The sequence below is a fragment of the Conger conger genome, chromosome 2, assembly GCF_963514075.1.
Source record: "Conger conger chromosome 2, fConCon1.1, whole genome shotgun sequence".
NCBI classification, from domain to species: Eukaryota; Metazoa; Chordata; class Actinopteri; order Anguilliformes; family Congridae; genus Conger; species Conger conger.
The window spans coordinates 49,108,678-49,133,443 of NC_083761.1; the positions used below are offsets into that span (position 1 = coordinate 49,108,678).

At 44.3% G+C, this 24,766-nt stretch overlaps 2 protein-coding genes across 2 annotated transcripts in view; one reads left to right on the forward strand and one right to left on the reverse strand.

Annotated features, from left to right (window-relative positions):
* Positions 1 to 14,399, forward strand: part of LOC133121240 (potassium voltage-gated channel subfamily H member 6-like) — a 69,068-nt gene extending 54,669 nt beyond the window's left edge. Inside the window, exons 8-16 of the mRNA XM_061230445.1 lie at positions 2,095 to 2,494; positions 3,391 to 3,590; positions 6,246 to 6,498; positions 9,879 to 10,072; positions 10,581 to 10,680; positions 11,479 to 11,763; positions 12,468 to 12,648; positions 13,015 to 13,201; positions 13,608 to 14,399. Coding sequence (XP_061086429.1) covers positions 2,095 to 2,494; positions 3,391 to 3,590; positions 6,246 to 6,498; positions 9,879 to 10,072; positions 10,581 to 10,680; positions 11,479 to 11,763; positions 12,468 to 12,648; positions 13,015 to 13,201; positions 13,608 to 13,865 — 2,058 coding nt within the window. The 3' untranslated portion in view covers positions 13,866 to 14,399. The remainder of the gene's footprint in view (positions 1 to 2,094; positions 2,495 to 3,390; positions 3,591 to 6,245; positions 6,499 to 9,878; positions 10,073 to 10,580; positions 10,681 to 11,478; positions 11,764 to 12,467; positions 12,649 to 13,014; positions 13,202 to 13,607) is intronic.
* Positions 14,400 to 16,489: 2,090 nt separating this feature from the next.
* LOC133122833 (DDB1- and CUL4-associated factor 7) lies at positions 16,490 to 24,508 on the reverse strand. The gene is made up of 7 exons (XM_061233045.1): positions 23,480 to 24,508; positions 22,874 to 23,032; positions 22,634 to 22,745; positions 22,377 to 22,495; positions 21,406 to 21,615; positions 20,823 to 20,940; positions 16,490 to 20,065 (listed from the first exon to the last, which is right to left on the reverse strand). Exons 1-7 carry the CDS (start codon positions 23,615 to 23,617, stop codon positions 19,893 to 19,895), a joined length of 1,029 nt encoding a protein of 342 aa, XP_061089029.1. The 5' UTR covers positions 23,618 to 24,508; the 3' UTR covers positions 16,490 to 19,892.
* Positions 24,509 to 24,766: the final 258 nt, after the last annotated feature.

Genomic DNA, 24,766 nt, shown 5'->3' on the forward strand with positions numbered 1-24,766 from the left:
AAGAAGAAATGAAATAACAACAAAGGGCAGACTGCAGCGGGGAGGACAAATGATCCAGATGATTTTCAAGATGTCTTTATAACTACATCAAAGGTATCTGCTTTCTTTCAAGAGTTGATATCATTTGTGGCTCTTATTGCTGTAGCACCCAGGTGATTTGAACAAAGGCATTAAGAACCAATTGGAAACCTATGTGAGGACGGTGAATTGTCATGTCACTGTAGGTCATTCAAGTTACAACCTATGAGGATGTCTCTATTTACACACTAGTCTAAGTACACACTTATCAACTTGAGGACAACAGAGGTTATCACCCAGCAGGGTATTATCTTATGTAAAGTGGGTTTTTATAAAGATGTCCTCAAAAGATTTTATAGTTAAATGAATATTGCCTTTTGGCCAATGATACAATTTTCTCTCCAGTGGGCCTTAAAAGGCTTAAAGGCAGGGGTGGAAGGTTACCCAAAATGCTGTCTGAAACATCCGTTTGCAGATTATTTATGCTTCTGTTATTTTTGTGCTCCGCTTTAATGGAAAACATGTTGGGGAAGCGAAGATTAATTAAAAATTCAGCCATTCCAATAATCAATGCCCTTGTTAAAATGTTCAGCTCTCTGAATACTGAATACAAGTGTCGTGTGCTAGAACCCCTCACTTAACCTACATACAGTGCAGTCCATAAGTATTTGGACAGTTGTACAATTTCTGTTCTTTTGGATCTGTACTCCAGCACATTGGATTTTGAAATAAAACAATGGGTATTGATGATCAATATTTGGTGATCAGTGTAAGAATTACATCCATTTTTATACATAGTCCCCCATTGTAGGGGACCAAAAGTAATTGGACAGTGAGCATCTCAACAAGAACAGATATGTTCCAAATACTTACGGACTGCACTGTATGAAATACTTTACATGATTTAATTGAATAATTAATGACATGACAATTAACAATTAAACCACTAAATTCGTTGATAAATCGGTTTAGAGTAAACTGGTGGAATCTACCTTGTCAAAACAGACTATATCAGATCTTAAAATGAAATTATTTGGTTATTTCATTCAAAACAGGAGACATTAGACAAGATGTTTATTTGAAATTACTGTAAAAGAGAGAGTGATAAGCTAGGTATTGGCACAGTATTACCCTCTTCCATTTTCAGGAACAAAGTAAACAAGCTAGTGAGCACACAACCAGGAAACCACCACCAAAATAACAATGGGAAAATTATGTCTACTGTCAGCACAACACATTTTTCCTGTGGCCATCTTATCCAGCCTTATCCATCAGCGCTTGAGGATGCTTGCCCTGATTGGGTGATGGCGAGTTAAGTGGTGGAGATACGGAAGGGGGTTCATACTAATTTATGACAAGGACCAGCCCTTCCCAAGATTACAATGTACTTATCAATTAAAGTGACGTTACAATACTGTAAGCAGGGCTAAGCACAATGATACTATTATTGAATGATTCAAGATTTTAGCCTCTTTTTAATGAGGCCAAACATGAATATGTTATGTCTGATGGTTGATTATGAATATGAACTGAATCTCCTGACCCATATCTGCATCATTGTATGCATTGCACAGCTGCTCATTAGATAATCGCATGAATAAGTAGGTGTACAGGTGCTCAGTGAGTGTATATTCCATGTATAAAAACCAAATCGCACGTGTCGGTTTCCCCTGAAAACTGACACTGCTTCTGAAAATGTAGATTTCAACTGTCAGGCCTCAACAACCATGATCTGTATAGATAATCAATGAATGATTTCAATTGAATGTTACAGATTGTATTCAAACTTAGTGGGGACAAATGAAATCCTGGCAGTGGCCATAAATAGCTTTTTGTTCTGGTGTCTCTTCAGCGACAAACGCTGCAGGAGGTGGGACCCATAAATAGGCAGCCTACAGTAGGGTGACAGGCAGCATTCTTAGAAACAGTATAACGTATGGGCCTTGAACAAGTTTACCCTATCCAATTACAGTGTTCCTCTCTCTAAGGCCGTAATCTAAACACTACGTATCAACGCTGTAATGCTTCATAGTTATTCAGTCCCCTTTTGTTCTGTTCTTTCCCCCGACTTCCCAGCCTCAGACAACCACCCTGATTGGCCTGCTGAAAACCGCTCGGCTGCTGCGATTGGTGCGCGTGGCGCGGAAGCTCGACCGCTACTCCGAATACGGGGCGGCGGTGCTCTTCCTGCTCATGTGCACCTTCGCGCTCATCGCCCACTGGCTGGCCTGCATCTGGTACGCCATCGGCAACGTGGAGAGGGCTTACATGAAGATCGGCTGGCTGGACAACCTGGCTGACCAGATCGGCAAGCGCTACAACGACAGCGACTCCGGCTCCGGCCCCTCCATCAAGGACAAGTATGTGACGGCCCTCTACTTCACCTTCAGCAGCCTGACCAGCGTGGGCTTCGGAAACGTCTCGCCCAACACCAACTCTGAGAAGATCTTCTCCATCTGCGTCATGCTCATCGGCTGTGAGTCCTTCTTCAGGGCCAAAACAGGCCCCTCCACATCCTCCAACATCCAGCTAGTTACATGTATCTATTGAAGCGTGTGCAAAGTTACATGGGAAAAACTTTAATTGGGGAACATATGTAAGGTGCAGTCTGTATGTATTTGGACCATTTCTGTTCTTTTGGCTCTGTACTCCAGCACATTGGATTTGAAATGAAACAATGGGGATTGAAGGTATTTACATCAATATTTGATGATGTACAACCATGTACAACCCTTTTTGTTAACAAAACATTTGACACTAAAGTGGAGACTGTCCCTTTTAATTTGAGGGTATTTACCTCAATATTGGGTGATGCATGTAGGAATTACATCCCTTTTTATACATAGTCCCCACCATTTTAGTGGACTAAAAGTAATTGGTCGATTGTCTTCTCAGCTGCTTCTGAATGGTCAGGTGTATTCAATCGCTTTCAGTATCTAGTCTGCTATTGCTGTTTGTCAACAGGGGCGGCCTGTAGCGTAGTGGTCAAGGTACATGACTGGGACCCGCAAGGTCGGTGGTTCGATCCCCGGTGTGGCCACAATAAGATCCGCGCAGCTGTTGAGCCCTTGAGCAAGGCCCTTAACCCTGCATTGCTCCAGGGGAGGATTGTCTCCTGCTTAGTCTTATCAACTGTACATAGCTCTGGATAAGAGTTGAATGTAATGAGGCCAAGAGTTGTGCCAATGACAGTCAAGCAAGCTATAATCAGAATCAGAAATCAGAAGAAACAACCTCCCAAATACATACGGACTGCACTGCATTTGGAAGCGGTGTGTATTTCTAAGTTTGCTCATTGACCCAGAACTGTTCTCCTTGTGTGGGATTGCATGGGATTGAATTGCTCCTGCCCTGATCTGATCCCTTTCTCAGCGCTGATGTATGCCAGCATCTTCGGGAACGTGTCCGCCATCATTCAGCGGCTGTACTCCGGCACGGCGCGCTACCACACCCAGATGCTCCGGGTCAAGGAGTTCATCCGCTTCCACCAGATCCCCGGGGGCCTGCGTCAGCGTCTGGAGGAGTACTTCCAGCACGCCTGGTCCTACACCAATGGCATCGACATGAACGCTGTGAGTCCCCCTGCTGTCCGCTCAGCGCGCTAACACGCTAACACTACGCCTGGTCCTACACCAACGACATCGACATGAACGCTGTGAGTCTCAGCATGCAGGAGCACGCTCGCGTAGACCCACGATATCCAAATGACCGCCATGACACACTCACATGAACACTGTCTCACAGGCAGGTAGAAATGCTGCAGCAATTAGAACCAATTTTCAACCAATGATCTTGAATTATTGTACAGCTATGCAATGTTTTGGTACAAAGTGTCAGTCCATCAACTGTATATTTTGAAACCAGAATTTAAGGACACAGGCAGGGGTTTTTACAATGACAATAACAATGTTTTAACACAAAACTCTTACCTATTGTACCTTTAAGGGAGGGGATGTAAATAGAATTAGGCACACATACTTTACACAATTTCTCCACACTGCTAAACTTTACTATTACTCTGTGTGCGTCCTAAGGAACAGAAATAAAATTGTTATAAGAACCGGAAGATGCTTGTCAACTTTCTAGTACGCTAATTGGATGCAGCTGCAGACAGTGATAATTATTCTTACAATTGAGTTCCAGTTTTAACATCATTGATTAAATGGTTAGCCTTCACATTTCAAATGAGATAACCAATGTAGTTATTAAAGCTATTTCATACGGTTAAATGAGGGGACAAAAATCTGGTAGGTTTGATTTCCTCGGTCTATTCGGAGTAGTCTCGCTAAACACTCGGCACACTTGTGCAACAGAAGACAACTGCTATGACTGGTGGGCATGTGCCATCGGTTAACCCTCTCGGGGCTCTCTCTGACCATTAACCTCAGCAGCCCCCCCCCCCCCACCTTAGGCCTGAAAGGACTTTTCCCACATTCAGAGATATCAGTATAATACAACATACATTTCAATACTGTCTCCTGAACATGGCCTGCAAGTTAAAGGCTAAAATACAAAACAACTGTTAAAAGTGGCAGACTTCCATGTAGGGCACATGTTTCTTGCTTCATGATTAAGTACAATAATAACAATAGACAATGTCTATAATGTGCTATAATATCCAATGGGTATATGGATATTGAACAGCTGATGATTAGCTCCATAGGCCATTCGCATATGACTTCAGTAAATGTTTTAGTTGGCATACAGGACCTCATATTCACCCACCCACACTACCATTGATGCAATGTTTGACGCCCACATGCGATTGACTTCTGGGAGAAGCAAGAACACCCCTGGCAAAACGGTTACAGATTCCACTTTTAGACATAATGCTCCCGGCTGTACCCCACCATGAGTGGCATCACCCCTGGGTACAGGCAGCCTCTACACTCACGCTTCCTCTCAGAACCGTCACAAGCAGACAAGCTAATAGGAAGGGGCATTTGTTAGCGAAGGGCTGGTCTGTCAATTCCGTGTTAGAGGAACCCATCACAACCCAGCACATCTCCCATACGTTGGCGTAATTGGGCACTGGGCCATGACTTCCCATACGACTGGCCCTGGGGGCAAACCCAGCAGAGCAGTGGCTTGGTGTGCAGTTGTTTAGCCACTAGCTGGACCGCTCCTGGATGCCGCTGCTGATGTTCCCATGCCATATCACTCACTCAAGGGGGAGAGCTTCATGTCAGCATGACCGACATGACATGACATCTATCTGTATGTGTGGCGTTTCACAACCTGACTGATACATACATTTTTATACTTTCGTATATTCACCATTATATGTTCTTAGCCAGTGGATCTGAAACTTGGTCCTGTCTATGCTGGTTGTTGATACAGCCAACATCTTGCTCAATTAAGGTTGCTGAACAAATTAATTATTTTCTAATGTTTTCCTTAAAATTTAAAAGGTTTGGCTTGTTTGCATTTGTCTTTGAATTCTTCAGTATCTACCCAATAGTTTTGGTGGCCAGCAAAGGCGGTTGGTGAGCTGAAGATTGCTGGGGTGGAAAACTTTCCTTTAAACTGATCAATGGTCTCAACCTGTTTTCTTTAATGTTCCTTGATTAACATGCTTGCCAACAATCTGACTAATCAACTGGCAAGTAACAGAAAGCTTATTAACATATTGGAAGAGTAAATCATAAATTCAATTTTGAAAAATCCATTTCAGTCACTAAGTATACTTAATTTTAAAAAAACATACACCACTTTGTAAATACTATGTTAGCTTTCATCATTACCAGCAATGACAAAATCTGTGCTTCAAGATTGTTTAAAATCAGCGCATTGCAGATATTAGCCATGAATATGATCCGAGTGTGGGTGCAGAAAAGGAAGAGGTCTACATGTTGTGAGCTAACATGCTGTTGATTCCGTAGCACAATCTGAATGTGACTTCTTCCTCTTCATTTCATGCAAAGCTATTTTTGACATAATGTGGCTTAAGAGGGTAAATATCCCTCTCAACATGAAAACTGTCCAATTAATGAAAATGAACAGCTTGTTAACACTAGGAGATTCCAGTTGTGGTAGGAATGAATGCCAGCATACACTGGGATTCCCAGGACCAATATTGGGAACCACTGCTCTTAAGCATTGAAGGCATGTGCGATTAATATTATTCAAGAACAAGCTCGTTGTCAGTCGCTTTCCTTCTCTTTCCTTCCAATTTTCTCCCTTTCCCCTTGAAATCGACCCCTCTCTCCACCCTCTCCTCTCCGTAGGTGCTGAAAGGATTTCCGGAGTGCTTGCAAGCGGACATCTGCCTGCACCTGAACCGCAGTCTGCTGCAGAACTGCAAGGCCTTCCACGGGGCCAGCAAGGGCTGCCTGCGTGCCCTGGCCATGCGCTTCAAGACCACCCACGCCCCGCCTGGCGACACCCTGGTGCACTACGGCGACGTGCTCACCGCCCTGTACTTCATCTCCCGCGGCTCCATCGAGATCCTGCGGGAGGATGTGGTGGTGGCCATATTGGGTGAATATCCGCTTATGTGTTCATCTATAAACAAGCACATCTACATGTCGCACCGACGTACTGTAGTTACTTTGGATTGTGTGCTAAGGAAGGTAACGGTGTCAATAAAGTATGTAATGTTTTACCACACTACCTGCAGTGTCAGCTTCCCTAGCAATCAGCATTGTTGTTTCGTTTTCAATTTTTTTACATTACATTATTGGCATTTGGCAGACGCTCTTATCCAGAGCGATGTACAGTTGATTAGACTAAGCAGGAGACAATCCTCCCCTGGAGCAATGCAGGGTTAAGGGCCTTGCTTAAGGGCCCAGCGGCTGTGCAAATCTTATTATGGCTACACCGGGATTCAAACCACCGACCTTGCATGTCCCAGTCATTTACCTTAACCACTACACTACAGGCCACCCATAATATTTGGCTGTATTATGTGGAGCTTTCCTCTGAACTTCCACAATCCAATGACGACGGACTTGTGAAAAGTGCAAAGTGATTAAAGTGTAAGGAGTAATATTTCGTGGGGTCACCAACTTTAAGGAGTAATGTCATATAAGGGCTACTGAATTGTAAGGATCCCCTCAGACACGGGAAACTGTAAGGATTCATATTTTATTGCAGGAAAGAAGTTTATCTAACTCTGTTAGCTGTAAAACCCTTGTAACCAGAATGTGTAGGATATGTTGTTAGTAAGTGAGTAAAGGTGTTATTACAAAGCTGCAAGAGCTGGAAAGGAATGTGATATGGTGGTTTGTTAATACACATAATCATTCATTAGGTCAGTGAGAGCAAATATTAAAACATTTAATACCAATAAATGTGGTGCCAGGAGAACTGATTCTCCCAAATGTCCCTTTGGACTTCCCTTAAATACAATCCTGAGCAAGCTTTCCACACCCCATGGTTCACTTAATTTGCCCAAATAAGGTCTGAACAGAAATAGGCCTGTACCACCAAGATGTCGCCTAATCCTCCAGGCAGAGAGAAAATGAATCATCAGTTTCTCCAAAATCTAATGACTGTAATAAGATGCTTTGTACGACAGCACCGTCCATCTTTAATCCAAACACTTACGTTGACATACATATCCATATCATAACTCCCCTCATCTCATAACGGCCTAGTGTGCTTGTCTGTGTATGTTATAAAAAACAATATCCTGCATTTCAGTTTATATTTTTCACAGTCCTCCACATTTATCATATCTTTATAATACTTTGTGCATAAACTCCTGGCAATGATGACAGCCATGAGTCTTTTCTAATAATTTGTCATAAGGTTAGAGAATACATTTGAAGGGATTAGTCCATGCAGAACTTTTCAGAAACCCCTCTTCTGTTCAGACCACAGGTTTTGGATGGGATTTGACAATTGCAGAATATGGATGTTATTGTCGCTTAACCATTTCAAACATCCATCCATCCATTATCTGAACCCGCTTATCCTGATCAGGGTCGCAGGGGGGCTGGAGCCTATCCCAGCATACATTGGGCGAAAGGCAGGAATACACCCTGGACAGGTCGCCAGTCCATCGCAGGGCACACACACCATTCACTCACACACTCATACCTACGGGCAATTTAGACTCTCCAATCAGCCTAACGTGCATGTCTTTGGACTGTGGGAGGAAACCGGAGTACCCGGAGGAAACCCACGCAGACACGGGGAGAACATGCAAACTCCGCACAGAGAGGCCCCGGCCGACGGGGATTCGAACCCAGGACCTCCTTGCTGTGAGGCGGCAGTGCTACCCACTGCACCATCCGTGCCGCCCATTTCAAACATTTATGTATTTTTTGTACCCATTACCAGACTTGTCATTCACGATCTTTCTCTTCTGAATTGACAGTTCTTTGGCTTTTCCCATGCTCATGAAATGGGATAAAGGGATTTTGCATGCTTGTTACTTCATTTTCATATGGAATGAGGCAATGTAGTTCCTTTTGACTGAGATTAACTAAATTAAGTACATTTTTATTGACAATTTCACTTTGCACTTTGCAATGTATTCTAAACAATAATTTAGAATACATTACTTGATGAAAAAAACATTGAAATATGAGAGCAAATGTATTCAAATAAAAGTATATAGTTTTCCCACATGTTTGAATATAACTATTATATGTTCATTTTTATTAAGGGTGCCAATAATTATGGCGGTTATTTTTGCCTACAGTGTCCATTCTTGTCCTGTCCACCTGTTCATCCCAGACTGGTAGGGTTGCGAGACTACCCGTAGCCGTGGCTTGGAGCTTGAGGTTCAGCTGTGGTTTAAAATTAGGACCGGTGTGTGGACAATGTAATTTGAGTGAATGTCCAGACTTGGTGTTTAGAACACTCAAAATTCCACCTTAAAAAGGACAGCCCTCGGTTACTCTCTGTCCATTAATAGGAGTGACATTCTGTACTACAGCAGCCTGAAGTTAAGTACATCCAGCTGCTACGCTCAAACATCTCCTGTATTTTCCCACCTCAGCCTCGTTTTCAATTCAGATAATTCCAAAATGGCATCTTGCGTTAATTAATTCCAAGTGAATGACTGAGAGATTTAGAGACATTTCATGCAGTTTCCTTCAACTGCACTACAAAATATCCTCACAATTGTAACAAACTCTCCTGGGCTCTGCAGAATTGCATAGTTACTGTTCATTTGCAGAAAGAATCTGGTGAGGTGGTAGAGTGACTGGTGGCATGATTGATAGATGTGAATGTGATATGACATGTGAGGCAAGGGAACAGTAAAAAAAAAAGAAAAAAAAGCCTAAACTCATCTTTAGATGTCAAATAAGTTAAATAAGTGACTATGCAGCAAATAAGTGCATGTACCCTCAAACACCTCCCTGGACTGTACATTGTATTTGGACTGTGGTACAATTTCTGTTCTTTGGGCTCTGTACTCCAGTACATTGGATTTGAAATAAAACCATGAATATGAGATTAAAGTGTAGACTGTTGGCTTCTCAGCTGTTTCTGATTGGTCATCTGTATTCAGTCACTTCCTTGGTGCAGGTATAAGAAAACATTTAGTATCAAGTCTTGATTCTAGGCTTTTGATTGCCTTTAGAGTCTGTTATTGGTGTTTGTTAAAATGAGCACCAGAGTTGTGCCAATGAGAGTCGAGGAAGCCATTATGAGGCTCAGAAATAAGAAAAATTCTTATACAAATTAAAGGTGACAGTCTGTATATTAACCCCATTACCTCATTTAAAATGTATTATTGCTACGTTTATGTGGTATTATTATAAGTATGTCTAGTACGCTTCACATCAGTTACTGTAATTATTTGGAGATATGAACTGAAGTGTCCCGCACGCTATTGTTGAGTCTGTCCTCACTCCCCTCCTGTGCATTAACCCTGTCCCTCCTCCTCCCGCACCCCCCTGTAGGTAAGAATGACATCTTTGGGGAGCCCATCAGTCTGTACGCACGACCGGGCAAGTCCAACGCAGACGTGCGGGCGCTGACCTACTGCGACCTTCACAAGATCCACAGAGACGACCTGCTGGAGGTGCTGGACATGTATCCAGACTTCTCCGACAACTTCTGGATCAATCTGGAGATCACTTTCAACCTGCGAGATGTGAGTGCCCCTGTCCTGGAGATTCATTCATCAGGTTCTAGACATACTGCATTCACACAGCCTCGCACAGACATGCATCCGGTGGCAAATGAATGCAAATGATTCTTCTGTGTATTGCTACACACTTTATCAAACACACACGTAGCACACACAATTTGGCATCATACTTATAGTATATATAAACGCGCACAAACTGTATTTGGCACAGGTTCTATTTAATTTCATTCTTCTGCCAGACAAAACTACTGGATATATTCCACCGTCTCGCGCCATGCACAGGCTGAGTAAAGTTTACCAAGAATGTGACGTGTAGTGACCTGGGCCGCGTAACTTGCCCCACAAAATCCCAGGTTGCCCCAGCTACCCCAGTAGTTTAGACTGCTTGTGGGATTCATCCGGTATTCATAGAACCATTGCTACATCCGTTACATGCGTTACTCCAGTTGAAAGTGTGAAAGTGCGTATGGCTCTATGAAGCTGTTGAGTTACTGAAGCTGATGTGTACCAGGTAGATGGAGTCTTCCAGGCACTGCGCAGTGAAGGCTCTGAATGTGGTCACCGCCGGCCGAGGAGAAAGAGAGACTCCATGCACCGCCGCAACCGGCCAGGTGAGTGATGTCAGCAAATGCATCCCAGTCTGTATGACAAGTGTCATCCACACTCTATCAATTATTATCTACTCTACCTGTTATTATCCACACTCTACACATTATTATCCACACACTACACATTATTATCCACACACTACCAGTTAAATAAATAAATTAGCACACCTTTATCCAAAGCGACTTAAAGTTGATTCGACTAAGCAGGGGATAATCCCCCCCCTGGAGAAATGTCAGCTTTGCGGATCTCATTGTGGCTACACCAGGGCTTGAACCACCAACCTTCCCAGTCATGTACCTTATCTTAGGCTACAGGCTGCCCCCAATTACTACCGATTATTATACACACCCTACCTATTATTATCCACACAACAAAGTATTATCTACACTACCAATTATTATCCACACTACCAATTATTATCCACATTACCAATTATTATGCACATTACCAATTATTATCCACATTACCAATTATTATCCACATTACCAATTATTATGTACACAAGTATTTTCCACACACTACACATTATTATCCATATTGTTGAATGTAAGAACATCATCATCATTAAACATAAACATTTTCATTCCATGTCTGATCGTTTTCAACATATGGTATAAAGGCCTAAAGTATTATTAATTATGAACTGCCCACACAGTTCCAAAATCCAAAATGAATCATACCTGGCTTGTGAGATTATGTTGAAGTGCTACCAAATTATGGCAAATGAAAAAACCAGTCTTGGCACTGCACTGAAGCGAATATGTATTACGGGGTTCTCCCTGGTGCTCCTGCACATGCAGATGGGATGGATCGGGAAGAGTCCTGTCCAAACCAGCCTTGCCCTACTATGGGAAACCACCAGGGGGCAGCACCTGGTCCACAGTGGGATGAGCTCTGCAGCACTGGCAGCTCCTGCACCCAGTCCAGCGAGGAAGAAATGAAGCCCCTCAGCCACAGCCCCTCTGAGCTGTACCCACCTGGAGGTGACAGCTTTGACTATCCCCGAGCCATGGTCAGCCTCCTTCCCCCGAGCACCGTGCCAGCAGGCATGGGGGGTCCCATGGAGCGACACAGCTCCTATACAGGTACCGCTGAGAGAGGTGCGCGTGTGTGTGTGTGTGTGTGTTTGTGTGTGTGTGTGTGTGTGCCTGTGTGCACGTGTGTGTGTGTGTGTGTTTGTGTGTGTGTGTGTGTGTGTGCCTGTGTGCACATGTTTGTGTGTGTGTTTGTTTGTGTGTGCACGTGTGTTTGTGTGTGTGTGTGTGCCTGTGTGCATGTGTGTGTGTGTGTGTGTATGTTACATTACATTACATTATTGGCATTTGGCAGACGCTCTTATGTCTGTGTGTGTGTGCGTGTGTGTGTGCCTGTGTGCACATGTGTGCATTCGTTTGTGTGTGCATGTGTGAGCCTGCGTGCACATGCCTGAGTGCACGTATCTGTATGTGTACGTGTGTGAGCCTGTGTGCATGTGTGTGTGTATGTGTGTGTGTGTGTGTTGCAGTCAGATTTAAATCAAATGCATAATTATTTCAGTTCAAAAACCTTTCTCCGCTTGAGCTCGGATAAAAGCTCGTCCGGTGTATTGAAACCTTGTATTGAAGTACTCTCAAAAGGGGGCATACCCAAATGTCCACCCCAGGATGATGTTCTGGTAATGCCACTCTCAAAAAGTGCAAACCCCACTCACATCCTCTCGGTTGGCTCATTTGCACCAGGCAAGAACAGTTGAGCACAGAGAAGTATTTGAATCCCAGAGTTACTTCACTTTATCTCCCCCTCCCTGCAGCGGCCGCTCTGAACATGCCCAGTGTGTACCGCTTCTCGCCCGACCGCCGGGCCAGTCAGATCTCAGTCAGCACTCGCCGCTCCTCCTCGGTCCGAGCCACCTATCACCCGCCGCCCTGCGCAGAGGACCGCCCCCGAGAGCTGGAGTCCCGCCTCGAGCTGCTCCAATCACAGCTCAACAGGTAAGGGTCATTTACTATACGGGCTGAGGGTGTGGGGGAGATCTGACTGAGAGCAGGCAAGACATAGTAGAGCAGGGATCATCAAACCTGGTCCCTCGATTGTAAATCCAGCCCTGGTTTTCTTTTCTCCCAGGTAATTAGCCGAATGATTAGTGTTACTGATTGGCCAGACAGTCTTCACACCTGACTCCCAGGTAAAGGGAGGGTGGGAAACCAGCAGTTCCCTGCCCTCAGGATCCCTGTAAATATCCAGTTGAGGGGAAAAAAAAACAGCAAAACACCGTTCTCAGTAAGAAAGAAAGAAAGAAAGAAAGAAAGAGAGAGAAATGGAGAAGTGTGGCCCAGCTTCTGTCTCCACTTCCACAGGCTGGAGACCAGGATGGTGGCCGACATCAACATGATCCTGCAGCTCCTGCAGAGACAGGTGGCCCCAGTGCCCCCGGCATACAGTGCCGTGTCCCCCAGGTCCCGCAGGGGCCACTCCACACACCTCCCCAGCACGCAGGCCCCCGCCACACCGGTGCGGACACAAGGCCAGACCTCACCCCCACAGGTACGCAATCCCCAGAGGGGATTAAATGACATAGTCCTTATGTCAGTGCTTCTGGTCTTCCAACTGGCATACACTGTAAGATGGTGATTGACATGTCTTTGAGAAAAAGCTTTGGAACTTTGAAAAAAGAATTCTACGTTGGTGTTCTAGAACTTTCAATTGCCAGGTGTGATTATTCCATCAGCATTAGAATGTTCAGCGAAGAGCATTCACATCACATAATCACATAATTGTGATCTCTCACCTTAAAGGATTAAGGCTGGAAGACAGAAGCACTGTTGTGTTGCATTTGGCAGTTTGTGTGAAGAATGCACAGACGAGAAAGAGCCTGTACTAGTCAGACAGGTTTCCGTTAGAGAACATCCAAACCGCTTACCCTCCCTCCCGTTGCCTTTTGACCCGGCAGAACGTAGACGGTCCTCATCCTGTCACGCTGAACATGGAGTCCTGGCACCCTCTATTCAGCGGCGACAACATCGCATCCCCTTTGCCCGAGACGGAGACCGCCGCGTTCTGCCTGAGCCCGTCCCGGGTCCACGTCCCTGCGGGCGGGGCGGGACTCTGCAGCCTGCGCTCCCCCTCGCTTCCCGAAAACCTGGAGACGCCCGCGGGGGGCGCTGATATAAGGAGACACATCTCGGACCCTATTCTGCCCGGCAGTTAGGGCCCCACTCCTCACTCACACGTTAGGGCAGAAGCACAGCCACCCAGCCGGCCACTGGCTACCCATCAACCACCTCCATGCCCTCCTCCCCTCTCCACCACACACCCTGTGGCCTTCTGCAGAACCTCTACACGGAGAACGCCAGGGTACCTCTGGCTTCTCCTGATGCAACGGGGCTCAATGCCGAACAACATACGGGGGCTTAGGACCTTTCTCTTAGCCCCGTCCCTGTTGGCTACCGGACAAGAACATATAAGCACAACCCAACTCCTGTCGCCACCCGTGGCATTAAAACAGTTAGCCGGCTGTGTACTTCTTTACAGATATTGCGTTTTTTGTGACAAAGCACTTTCTCAAAGAAGATTTGAGTCGTGAGTCATGAAAAACGAGGACAAAGTGCGACACATGGGCATTTTGATAAACAGTGGGTTGACTGTTAGACTGTGGCTGTTCACAGGCTCCCTGCTGGAGAAGTCACTGTAGTTTGGGCTGTGACAGGGCAGAGATCAGGGGTTGCATACAGGGGTGGATGGTGCAGTTCACGCTAGGTTTTGAAACAGCTGGTAGCTGGTTGATCAGTTCAGACCAGCTCCCAGCTGGACATGGTTTGATCCCCACAAAGGATGTGCAGTTGTCAGAGGACAGGATGAGAATCCAGACTCAAGCAGTAACTGACACAGATGCCCACAGATGCACAGCTGTACAAATCTTCCACTTAGGTACCATATCTTTTTTGCATTTTTTATTGTTATGTTTATTTTAAAGGTACAATAGGTAAGATTTTCGTGTTAAAGCATTGTTACTAGACCATTGTAAATCCCTTCCTATCATTTAAAAAGGCTCACCCTCTGCCTGTGTTCATAGTCCTTAAATTCGGGTTTCAAAATATGCAGTTGACGGACCAAAACATCGTATAGCTTTACAATAATTCAAGCTCATTGGTTGAAAATCTGTACTAATTTCCACAGCCAGTGGAGTGGAGGGGTTTCAATGTGCATTCCCAGAGAAGGGGGAGGGATAAACAGTGTAGTGGTTTGAGGGTGTTTGTTGCTGCAATTCCTCTCTTGACCGTTAGAAGTCCGAAATTACCTATTGTACCTTTAAAGTAGTTTCCTAAATCTGCACTTTCTAAGCATTGTTATGTCCTCCATACATGATAACAACAACTTGTTGCATGAGCGTACTGTACCATGAGAATTTACTGTGCACCCTGGTACACGCACACCCACAAGCCGATTCAAGGTAGATTCTGCTCTACCACAACAGTACCAGTACTCAAGTATAATCAAATCGAAAGCAGCATTTTCCTCAAATTTCAAAGAGCAGTCATCTGACCACTGCCAAATTTAATTAATGGCATTATTATTATTATTTATTTTGACATCATGCAACCTTAATTTAATGAGGGACGATGGGCGTTGCGTTGACACACAAGCACATACATGTAGCATACTTGAGTGTCTTGTGACTGCACCGCTGTTAATCTTAGAGAAGCAACATGGATTTTTTTCATGAATTTTTAGGATTTTTAGGACTGCTTGTTTCCAATGGGACTCTTTTATTGATGTGTTTGCATAGGCAGGTGAATGTAAATGATATGAACCCTTCATCATTTTGAAATTTTCAAAAGTTTCGTAAAGCATGAAGAATTATTTTTTTAGATTAAAATGACTGATAAGCATTTCAATTAAAGTGTTTCCATTGTTTCCAGTCTCTTCAATTTTGTGAAAAGGACTTTTTTCTAAGAACATTGCAAGTAAACAGATTGTCCATACATCCAACAATGCATTTAGCTCAGGTGCAATAAAGAACAAAGGCATGTATGAATGAAGGGTCATTAATTGGCCAAGCTGGCACTGATGAAGATCTTTGGCCTCAAAGCTATTTAACAGATATGTACTCAATCCCACTTTGCTGATGTGACTAAAAAATCCAGCTCAACAGGTTCGGCAGGTGGTTAGATAACCAGTCACATAACAATCAAATCGTGTCCCTGTTTAAGCTGCACAATACTGTACTAAGCTTGTGAATAGAAGACCTGTCGGACTGGAGGCACGGCCAATAATTTTATGCACCCATTTCTGGAAGCATCACATAACTGAATCATATTGCCAGTACCAGTGTATGTGGATGCAGATTACAGCAGGTAGAAATTGTGTAACAGCACCCCCATGTGAGCTTGTTAATGTGCTACAGATTGCAGGATGCCACACAACTGAGGTCCCTGAGCCTCCACAGGAAATCCTCTAGTGACATCCTTAAGAAGGAGTACCCTTGGTGTGTATTCTGTAATGTTTAGACCAGGGGTCGGCAACCCTGGTCCTGGAGAGCCGCAGGGTGTGCTGGTTTTCATCTCCAGACCCAAGAAACCAGGTGAGGTGAGTTAACTGTGTAATCAACGGTTTTCATTGATCAATTAATGCCAAGTAACAACGAAAGCCAGCACACCCTGTGGCTCTCCAGGACCAGGGTTGCCGACCCCTGGTTTAGACAGAAAACCTTTTTATACCAAGCTCTCCCATCAACAGTCCCCTCCAAAAGTATTGGAACAGCAAGGCCAATTTGTTTGTGTTTGCAAAACAGTGACTACATTTGAGGTTGAAATAAAAAAATGAACACAAGAGTTCTGAATTTCAGCTTTTATTTCCTGGTCTTTACACCGAAATGTGTTAAACTACATAGCACATTTCGTATCAGACCACACAATTTTCGGGTGAGAAAAACTGTATTTTAAGTAAACGAAAGTAAATAACACTTAATATTTGGTAGCATATTCCTTGCTTGCAATAACTGCATCAAGCCTGTGACTCATTGACATCACCAAACTGTTGCATTCTTTTGTGATGCTAACAGCCTCTTTCGGTTGTTGTTTGTTTCAGGGTCTTCAGGAGGTGAAATGCATGTTCAATGGGGTTAAGGTCTCGTGATTGACTTGACCAGTCTAAAACCTTCCACTTTTTTCCGTAATGAAGTCCTTTGTTGTGTTGAGTCTTTTGAGTCATTGTCTTGTTGCATGATGAAGTTCCTCCCAATTAGTTTGGATGCATTTCTGGCAGATTGTTTTTGTAGACATCTGAATTCATCCTGCTGCTACCATTACATTACGTGGCATTAGATGAGCTTGTATGTTTTGCAAATTGCAATCTTGCCTTCCGCTTCTTACTACAGATGAGTGGTTTGCATCTTCTGATATAACCTCTGTATTGCTGCTCTCGAAGTTGAGTTACCTTCACCCCTGTCCTGTGGAGATTGTTTGTGATGTTACTGACTGATGTTTTTAGGTTTTTCTTCACAGCTCTCACAATGTTTATCAACTCCTGTTGTTTTCCTTGGTCAACCTGTTCTAGGTCTTATCCAAGTTATCCCCAATGCTTGTGCAATGGCTCTAATCGATTTCCGCTTTTCTAAGCTTCAAAGTGGCTTACTTTTCTCCCAAAGACAGCTCTCTGGTCTTCATGTTTATCTTTTCTAACACAAATGCAGTCTTCACAGGCAAAACCCAAGGCTAAAACCAACATTCAGGACTATTTATTGTTTGCCCTAACAATCTAGCAGGACATATCTGGGCAACAAGAAACACCTGTCGGTCACGTTCCAATACTTTTGTTCACCTAAAAATTGGGTGGTCTGATATCTTCTAAGTTGTTTAACAATAATAATCTAGATAAAAATACCAGGAAAAGAAAAGTGAAATTTGGATCTGTAATCTCATGTACATTGCTTGACCTCAAACTCAATTGTCTTCAGTGTATAGCAAAAACAAATGAATTCACCTCGCTGTGGAAGAGGACTCTATATGAATGTATCAAAGCAATAACATGTTTAATACCAGTACAAAAGTGGAAAGTAAGACAATTTAAATTCAAACCATGCCATTCATTACTAAAAACCTTTTCCACAGCGGTGTTGTCTTTTGTAGCATTTTACAGAATTGAATCCATCCCTGCAAAAAGAAGAACATGCACCAGCAGTAAATGCATAAACATTCAGTGAGCACTCCTCTTTCAGCAACCTGTGGGGAGTACACTAGAACAGAAAATCATTCAGAAGCGACAACACAGGGGGCCTTTTATTATTAATGCACATTGCTGCAGAGGAAGGGGACAGGGAACTCAGACTGGCCTGAGTGATGGTGGTGAGGAGCCTGAGAGCTGAGTTTGAGATCAAATGGGACCACAGGACTATCCGAACACAAAGGCCCAATCTAGGATACGGTTTCCTATCATCTAGAGGTCTGAGGTACTGAAGGGCCCAAAAAGAAGCCCTTGAGATGGACTTCAAGGGTAGGTCAGATTAATCAAGGAATGGAACATGTTTTCATCCTTCCTTTTCCTCAGAAGTACAACCAGGTGATGAGTACCTTTTGAAACGTCACTAGTTTTGTCTGCCGTAATGCTGAGACCACTGAACCAGACTACTGCACAGAATTAATATTATACAAAGTTTTAACATCTACCTCACTTACAAGGTACTTTGCAGCTGCACATCTACAGTAGGGTGCTGGTCATAACCTGTTCTGCAGTCCACTCTTTCACTCGGGTGAGTTCCACAGCCATGCAGAGAGATAGGCTTGTACAGTAAAAATATTCTACACACAATGACAAAAAGGGCTAGAAAAACAAGAACACAGACCGCCTGAGTAATTGTCTAATTGAAATTTCAGGAAAAAAGAAATAAGCATTTATATATATATATATATATTTATTTTCACACTACAACCATGCTAAATTGTTCACCTTTAAATATTGAGCACAAAACAGATGAGGACACAAAACCACAGAGAAACAAAAGTTTGTGATTTGCAGCACTATGTCACCGGCGACCCTTTGGTCCATATGTCCAGAGTAAGCCCCCCTCCTCTCAGACTGCCAGTGCAATCTCCGGCCCATTAGGACCCAGGGCCGCATCCTTCATCCAGCGTCACCAACACCACACACTCCCCAGTCCACACCTCCAGAACAGGGACCCCCTCTTCAACCTCTCCGGAGTGCCGGGGATGAGGGGCCGAGCGGCAGGGGACTGGGGGACTACTGTGAAAACGTATGACACCCCGCGCCTCCAGTTTTCATTTCGTCGTCTCCCCCGAAAATGTCCAAACTATTGGCTCCAACGGTTTTATTAGAAGGCTAATAAACTAGCCTTGGAGACCTAGCTAACACCCGACTGGCACACCACTTAAAAATACATGTACGAACTCACAGATCAGACAAACTTGCACTCTTATTTTAGTAGCCAACCCCAGCCCCGACCAGCATATTTACCAGAAACCACATCATCAGTTGCTTGCCTTCACATATACCATCGGTTTTCTATGGAACGAGAGCTATGTTTTATCTTTTCAACCCCCCCAGAATTTTGACAGAAAGGATCATACACATTAACTCACATTAAAATAGATTAAAAAAACACTACATATCACAGTTTACTACTTATGGAGCTTGTGATATATTTGTAAAAGTCATCTGCTCAGTAATTGTATTCTCTGCCCTTTTGGCTAAACCACATAAACATAGGTTCTGTGAGACGGGTCACACTCCTTTGACAAACACAGAGATTAAAGGGAGTAACATCTACATCTTTCCAGCCCCACGTGATCGGTATCGAGTATAAAATGTTCAAGGGATCCAGCTTCATAGTTACAAAACAGTGCCGATGTATAAAAGTGGAAATGCAGGGAACCCAAGGCCGAGAGAGGAGCCGTAACTCTGACACGAGTCTTCTTTCAAGGGCGGCATTCTGCTACGGAGAAACCTACAAATAGGTCGTCAACCCTTTTTAAGTCGCTCAAATGCATATATGAAACTCACATTCATTAAGACAGCAATAAAACCTTCCTCGAACCATTACGTCTGAGTCACTACATCCTGAGACGCAAACACCAGCACACACTCCTGGACTTACGATCCCACTATCACCAGCGAGTGCTGAGAAACGGCGATCCTGTGTCAGTCTGCCTTTTTTCCGTTATCTTCGTCCTGGCCTGACTGGTCTCTATCCACCTTTCCCCACCCGGTCCCAGCGTGGAGGCTACACCCTCAGGATCTCCAGGCAGTTGTTGTAGCAGATGGCGATCCAGTCGGGCTGCGTGGAGGCCCATTGAACGTTGTTGATCTCGCCCTCGGCGGTGTAGGCCAGGATGGGGTCCTCGATGGCCCTGGGCATCTGCTGGATGTCCCAGATCAAGGCCTGGTGGTCGTCCGCTGGGGGAGGGGGAGAAGAGAGACTCGCCTCAGCACACACGCACAGCGAGAGAGGGTACAATCCTCAGCTGAGAGCTGCAAGCGAGATCGTTTTCTCAGCAAAACATTATGATGTCACAGTGAAGTTGACCTTTTGTATATAAAATGTCATCACTTAATAATTTTGTCCTATTAGACATTTGTGTGAAATTGTCATAATTAACATAATTAGAGTTATGGCCAAAAACTTATTTTATGAGGTCACAGCAACCTTGAACTTTGACCACCAAATTCTAATTAGCTCATCATTGAGTCCAAGTGGACGTTTGTGCCAAATTTGAAGAAATTCCCTCAAGGCGTTCCTGAGATATCGCGTTCACAAGAATGGGACAGACGGACAACCTGAAAACATAATGCCTCTGGCCATGGACCACATTGGATTTGTTTCTGATTTGGCCATTTTACGAGATTAGCCTAATTAGCCTAGATTAGCCAAATGTAGTCTATTGTTGGTTAGCCCATTTTATCTGACACTATCTTACGGTTATTTGTTTATTGTGACTTGAAACAGAACTTTTTTTTTTCTTTTTCTAAAATTGGTGTATTTCAACGTCACTTCAGAGTTCCGAAAATATCAGTGTTCCGAACTACTGTATGTTACCATGACAATCTTCCCTCAGTGATAGAACTGCACTGGCTCAGCATGCACGGATTCCGACTGTGACTCATTAAGCAGCGATGCTGGCAATGCGGGGGAGGTCAGCCAACTGTGCCTTACCTGCAGTGCAGATGTGGCAGGAGGAGTGGGGCGCCCAGGCGATGCCGTTGACGCAGGCGCGGTGGTTATTGAGCCTGGCGACCGGCGTGCAGGGCACACGCACGTCCAGGATCACCACCTACAACAGAGGAGATGTGTACGTTTGACCCTCTCAGTCCCAAGCCCAATATGAAGTGGTTCCACCCAAATCCCAAGGGGTTCTGTCTTTGTTTGAGAAAATTTTGTAGGGCTTTAGTATGGGGCAACATTGGCCCACGGTAAGAGCAGTCATCTGGCAGTTGGAGGGGTCCCGGGTTCGATCCCACCCTGGGTGTGTCGAAGTGTCCCTGAGCAAGACACCTAACCTCCAAATGCTCCTGACACAATGCTCCGTTGGTGTGTCAGGATGTGTGTATAGGTGAATGAGAAGCATGTACAGTGCATTGGATAAAGCCACTATATAAATGCAGGCCATTTACCAATATAGGCTCAGAGCAATAGCATAGCAGTCATTTTGATTGGGATTTTATAGTAGTTAAGCTTGAGTGCAATATGGCAGTCTCAGGACTGGAAGGGTCAGAGGGGCTCAGGGTGGGAGACTCGCCTCCATGCCGTCCATGGCCATGGTGGCCAGGTAGTTGGGGTCCTGCTTGTTCCAGCAGAGCCGCAGGAGGGGGTGGTGCTGGGGGTCCTCGTAGATGATGGTGCTGTGCTCCAGGTGCCTCAGGTCGAACATGCGCACCGAGCCGTCGGCCCCCACCGACGCAAACATGTCCCGGCCGCCCCCCGCCCGGCTGAACGCGATGTCATACACCTGCACGAGAGCAGACACACAGGTTACCCCCAAATTCAAATGTGCCACCGTGGCTTTCTCCTGCAATCCTTCGCTACTCCACTAGGACTCCTCGGTAAAGGCCAGGGGGCCCAATCATGCCATGGAGGTTTTAATTCCAAACAAACACTACCCCACCTGATTTTAGTTACCTCCTCGTCGGTTGAATGTGTGTTAAGTGAAATCAGCTGGTGTAGTGATACGTTGGAAGGAATACATGCATACTCTCCGCCCTCTATGGCACATGATTGGTCACCCCTGGGTTAATGGTGCAACAGGTAAGATTTTTGTGTTAAAACATTGTTACAATTGTAATTGTTACATTGTAAATCCCTTCATATCATTGAAAAAGGCTCACTGACATGTTGACTCATATTCTGCCTGTGTTTATAGTCCTTAAATTCGAATTTTAAAATATACAGTTGAGGCAATGACACTCTGTACCAAAACATAGTATAATTGTACAATAATTCAAGCTCATTGGTTTAAAATTGGTTGTAATTGCCACAGCCAATGGTGTTTTAACATCAGCACGTTCACAGAGAAGGGGGAGGGATAAACAGTGTTGTGGTTTGAGGGTATTTGTTGCTGCAATTCCGCTCTTGGCCGTTAGGAGTCCAAAATTAGCTATTGTACCTTTAAACTGAAACATGTCTCCACACTGCGGTTTAGGTCATTCAGAATGAACAGCATTATAAACCCTGATTCCACCTTCTGCCCAAAAGATGCTGCAGCAACCTCACCTCCTTGTCATGTGCAATGAGCTGGGTCTTCACATGGCCAGACACCAGGTTGACCCGCCCCAGCACCTGGCCTGTCTCCAGCCCCCAGATGGTGCAGGTGGTGTCAATACTGGAGGTGCCTGCGGAGAGACAACACAAGAAACTTCAACCCAAGAAAGTCTTGTTCACTCTTCACAGCGCAGTTACTATGTTACTTAGACGGTGGGATGTGCAGGAGGAGACAAGCCTATGGCAGTTCAGAGGGGACCATCTCTCACCTAGCAGGTTGGGGTCAACCTCGTTCCAGTCGAAGGACGTGAGCGGAGCACAGAAGTCAGAGTTCTTGTTGTTGTTGAGCAGGCACTCCAGACGGGTCTCAGTATCACTGACCTAAAGGCAAAAGTGGAACAAAGTCATTTTACCAGGTAATCAAACTTTTTACACCTGCACAGTGTTGAACAGGAGACTCCTTGTTTCAGTGTTGCTTTAGTGCACATGCGATTGAGACAGGCGCTCACCCTCCAGATACGCAGGTAGTCTCCGCTGGTGGCCAGAAGGTCAGGGTACACCCCTTTCGTGTCAGGGATCCACATGATTTTAGTTGTGGGGTAAGGGTGGTCAAAGGTGTTCCTACAGACAAACTCTGAGCTTTCCTCCTCCAGACCCACTAGCTGGACCTAAAACACCACACAGGGAAACAGTCAACCTAACCAATTTTATCACACTTACACTCCTGCATAACCACAGTGGTCCACAGTGACATCCATGTATTCTTCAAGTATAAACACACATTTTATGTTAGGTTACACATCTAGGTTGAAATGAGTTCAAGTATGTAATGCTGTGAATGTTCCTATTTGAAGAAGAGGTATCATTTGACAAGCGGTTCTTGTTTACAGGCGCCAAACACAGCTCTACAAGTGATGACCACCAGCTCTCTTTGCAAGAAGACATCAATCACCAACTACTTAGAAATTCTCATCACTCTGCTTCCATATGCCTCTCAAACATTCCAAACGTGTAGCTAGCTGGTTATATAAGTGACAAACTCCACTTAAATGCTTTCTTAATGAAGGATAAAATAAATAAAAAAACGAGAATATTACCGTATGCAAGTTACTGACCTTATTGTTGTACTCTTCCACAAAGCTGCCAAGGGCCAGGCGGAAGCGTTTGTCGGGCCGAACACTCCAGTTCATCGCATACACAGTCCATGGCGCCTCGTATTTATAGATCTCCTTTCGCTTGCCGTGGAGCGACATTGTAGCAGCGCTCAATAATCAAACCGACTATAACAACGAATACTTTTCACATAAATTATATATCTTCTAGTTCAACAGCTAGTTGCTATTACTAAATTAACGTTAACTATCACCATACACGCAGCTAATGCTAGCAAAGTAAAGAAAACAAAAGACCATATTATATTTCTAACTAGCTAGCAGCTAGCTAGCTAAACAAACAGTATGGCAGTGATGCATATAGCTAGCTAGCTTTTGAGTGAAGACAGCTAACGTTAGCTAACAAGCTTGGTAATAGTGAACGCCCGATTCCACAGAAAGGTAAGTTAATAACCTAGCTGTGTCGACAACTTAAAATCTGCAACTACGTCTGGCAAAATTATTTCTCTTAACTTAGCTGGCGAGCCAGCTCCATCCAGTTTCACAAGATGCTAACTAGCTAATCAGCTCTAACGTTTAGTAACATTATCACGATTCGTAACAATAATAGATCTATGTGTGATTGTATAGTATCAATGGATTTAAACTGATTTTGACAGATTGATGTATGGCAAGTTATGATCCAGTCCCGCTAGCAAAGTTACAGAAGTACAATTTCAGCTGACACTATAGCACAAAGCAACGTTGTTCTTGGACTCATTCGCTCTGCCACGGCTTCGCGGTATTCCTTTGTCGCAAAAACTGATGGCGGTGATGATGTGCGACTCTCTCGCTCCGTGAACAAATTTGCTCCCTACAGAAATATGGATATGCAAAGTAATACAATCGGAAATCAATTAAATGCTTTTAATTATGTAGCGACCAATTCCCAGTCAACGGGTTTCAGACAAGGTTCATATATCTTTCACGTTAGTTCACAAACCTTCCCAAATTCAAGCTTACAGGGACTTTCAGCTATTTGTGGAAATATGATACACTCTATGAACGTGCTACTACTATTCGTCAGAGTCGGTGTCATTCTTTACTGTTGGAGTTTAAATATTTTATTGGACAAAACAAATGTCAATCATTTTTCTTGCCCGGTATATTTTAATATAAATGTTATGATTGGTTAATTACGTAATCAATCGTTCAGGGGGTTGACAAAACCAAAACCCAGAAGGACTTCAAGGGAAACGGAACTCAATATGAAATACGTTACCTCGCGACTGACGGGAGATGTCACGCACC

What these genes read in the sequence shown, in the direction of transcription:
- LOC133122833 (XM_061233045.1), bottom strand. Translation starts at nt 23,617, where the DNA reads ATGTCGCTCCACGGCAAGCGAAAGGAGATCTATAAATACGAGGCGCCA. An exon ending in ACTACCTGCGTATCTGGAGG is followed by an intron (nt 22,746 to 22,873) that starts GTGAGCGCCTGT and finishes TTTTGCCTTTAG; the next exon opens with GTCAGTGATACTGAGACCCG. An exon ending in CTGCCACATCTGCACTGCAG is followed by an intron (nt 20,066 to 20,822) that starts GTAAGGCACAGT and finishes CCCCTCCCCCAG; the next exon opens with CGGACGACCACCAGGCCTTG.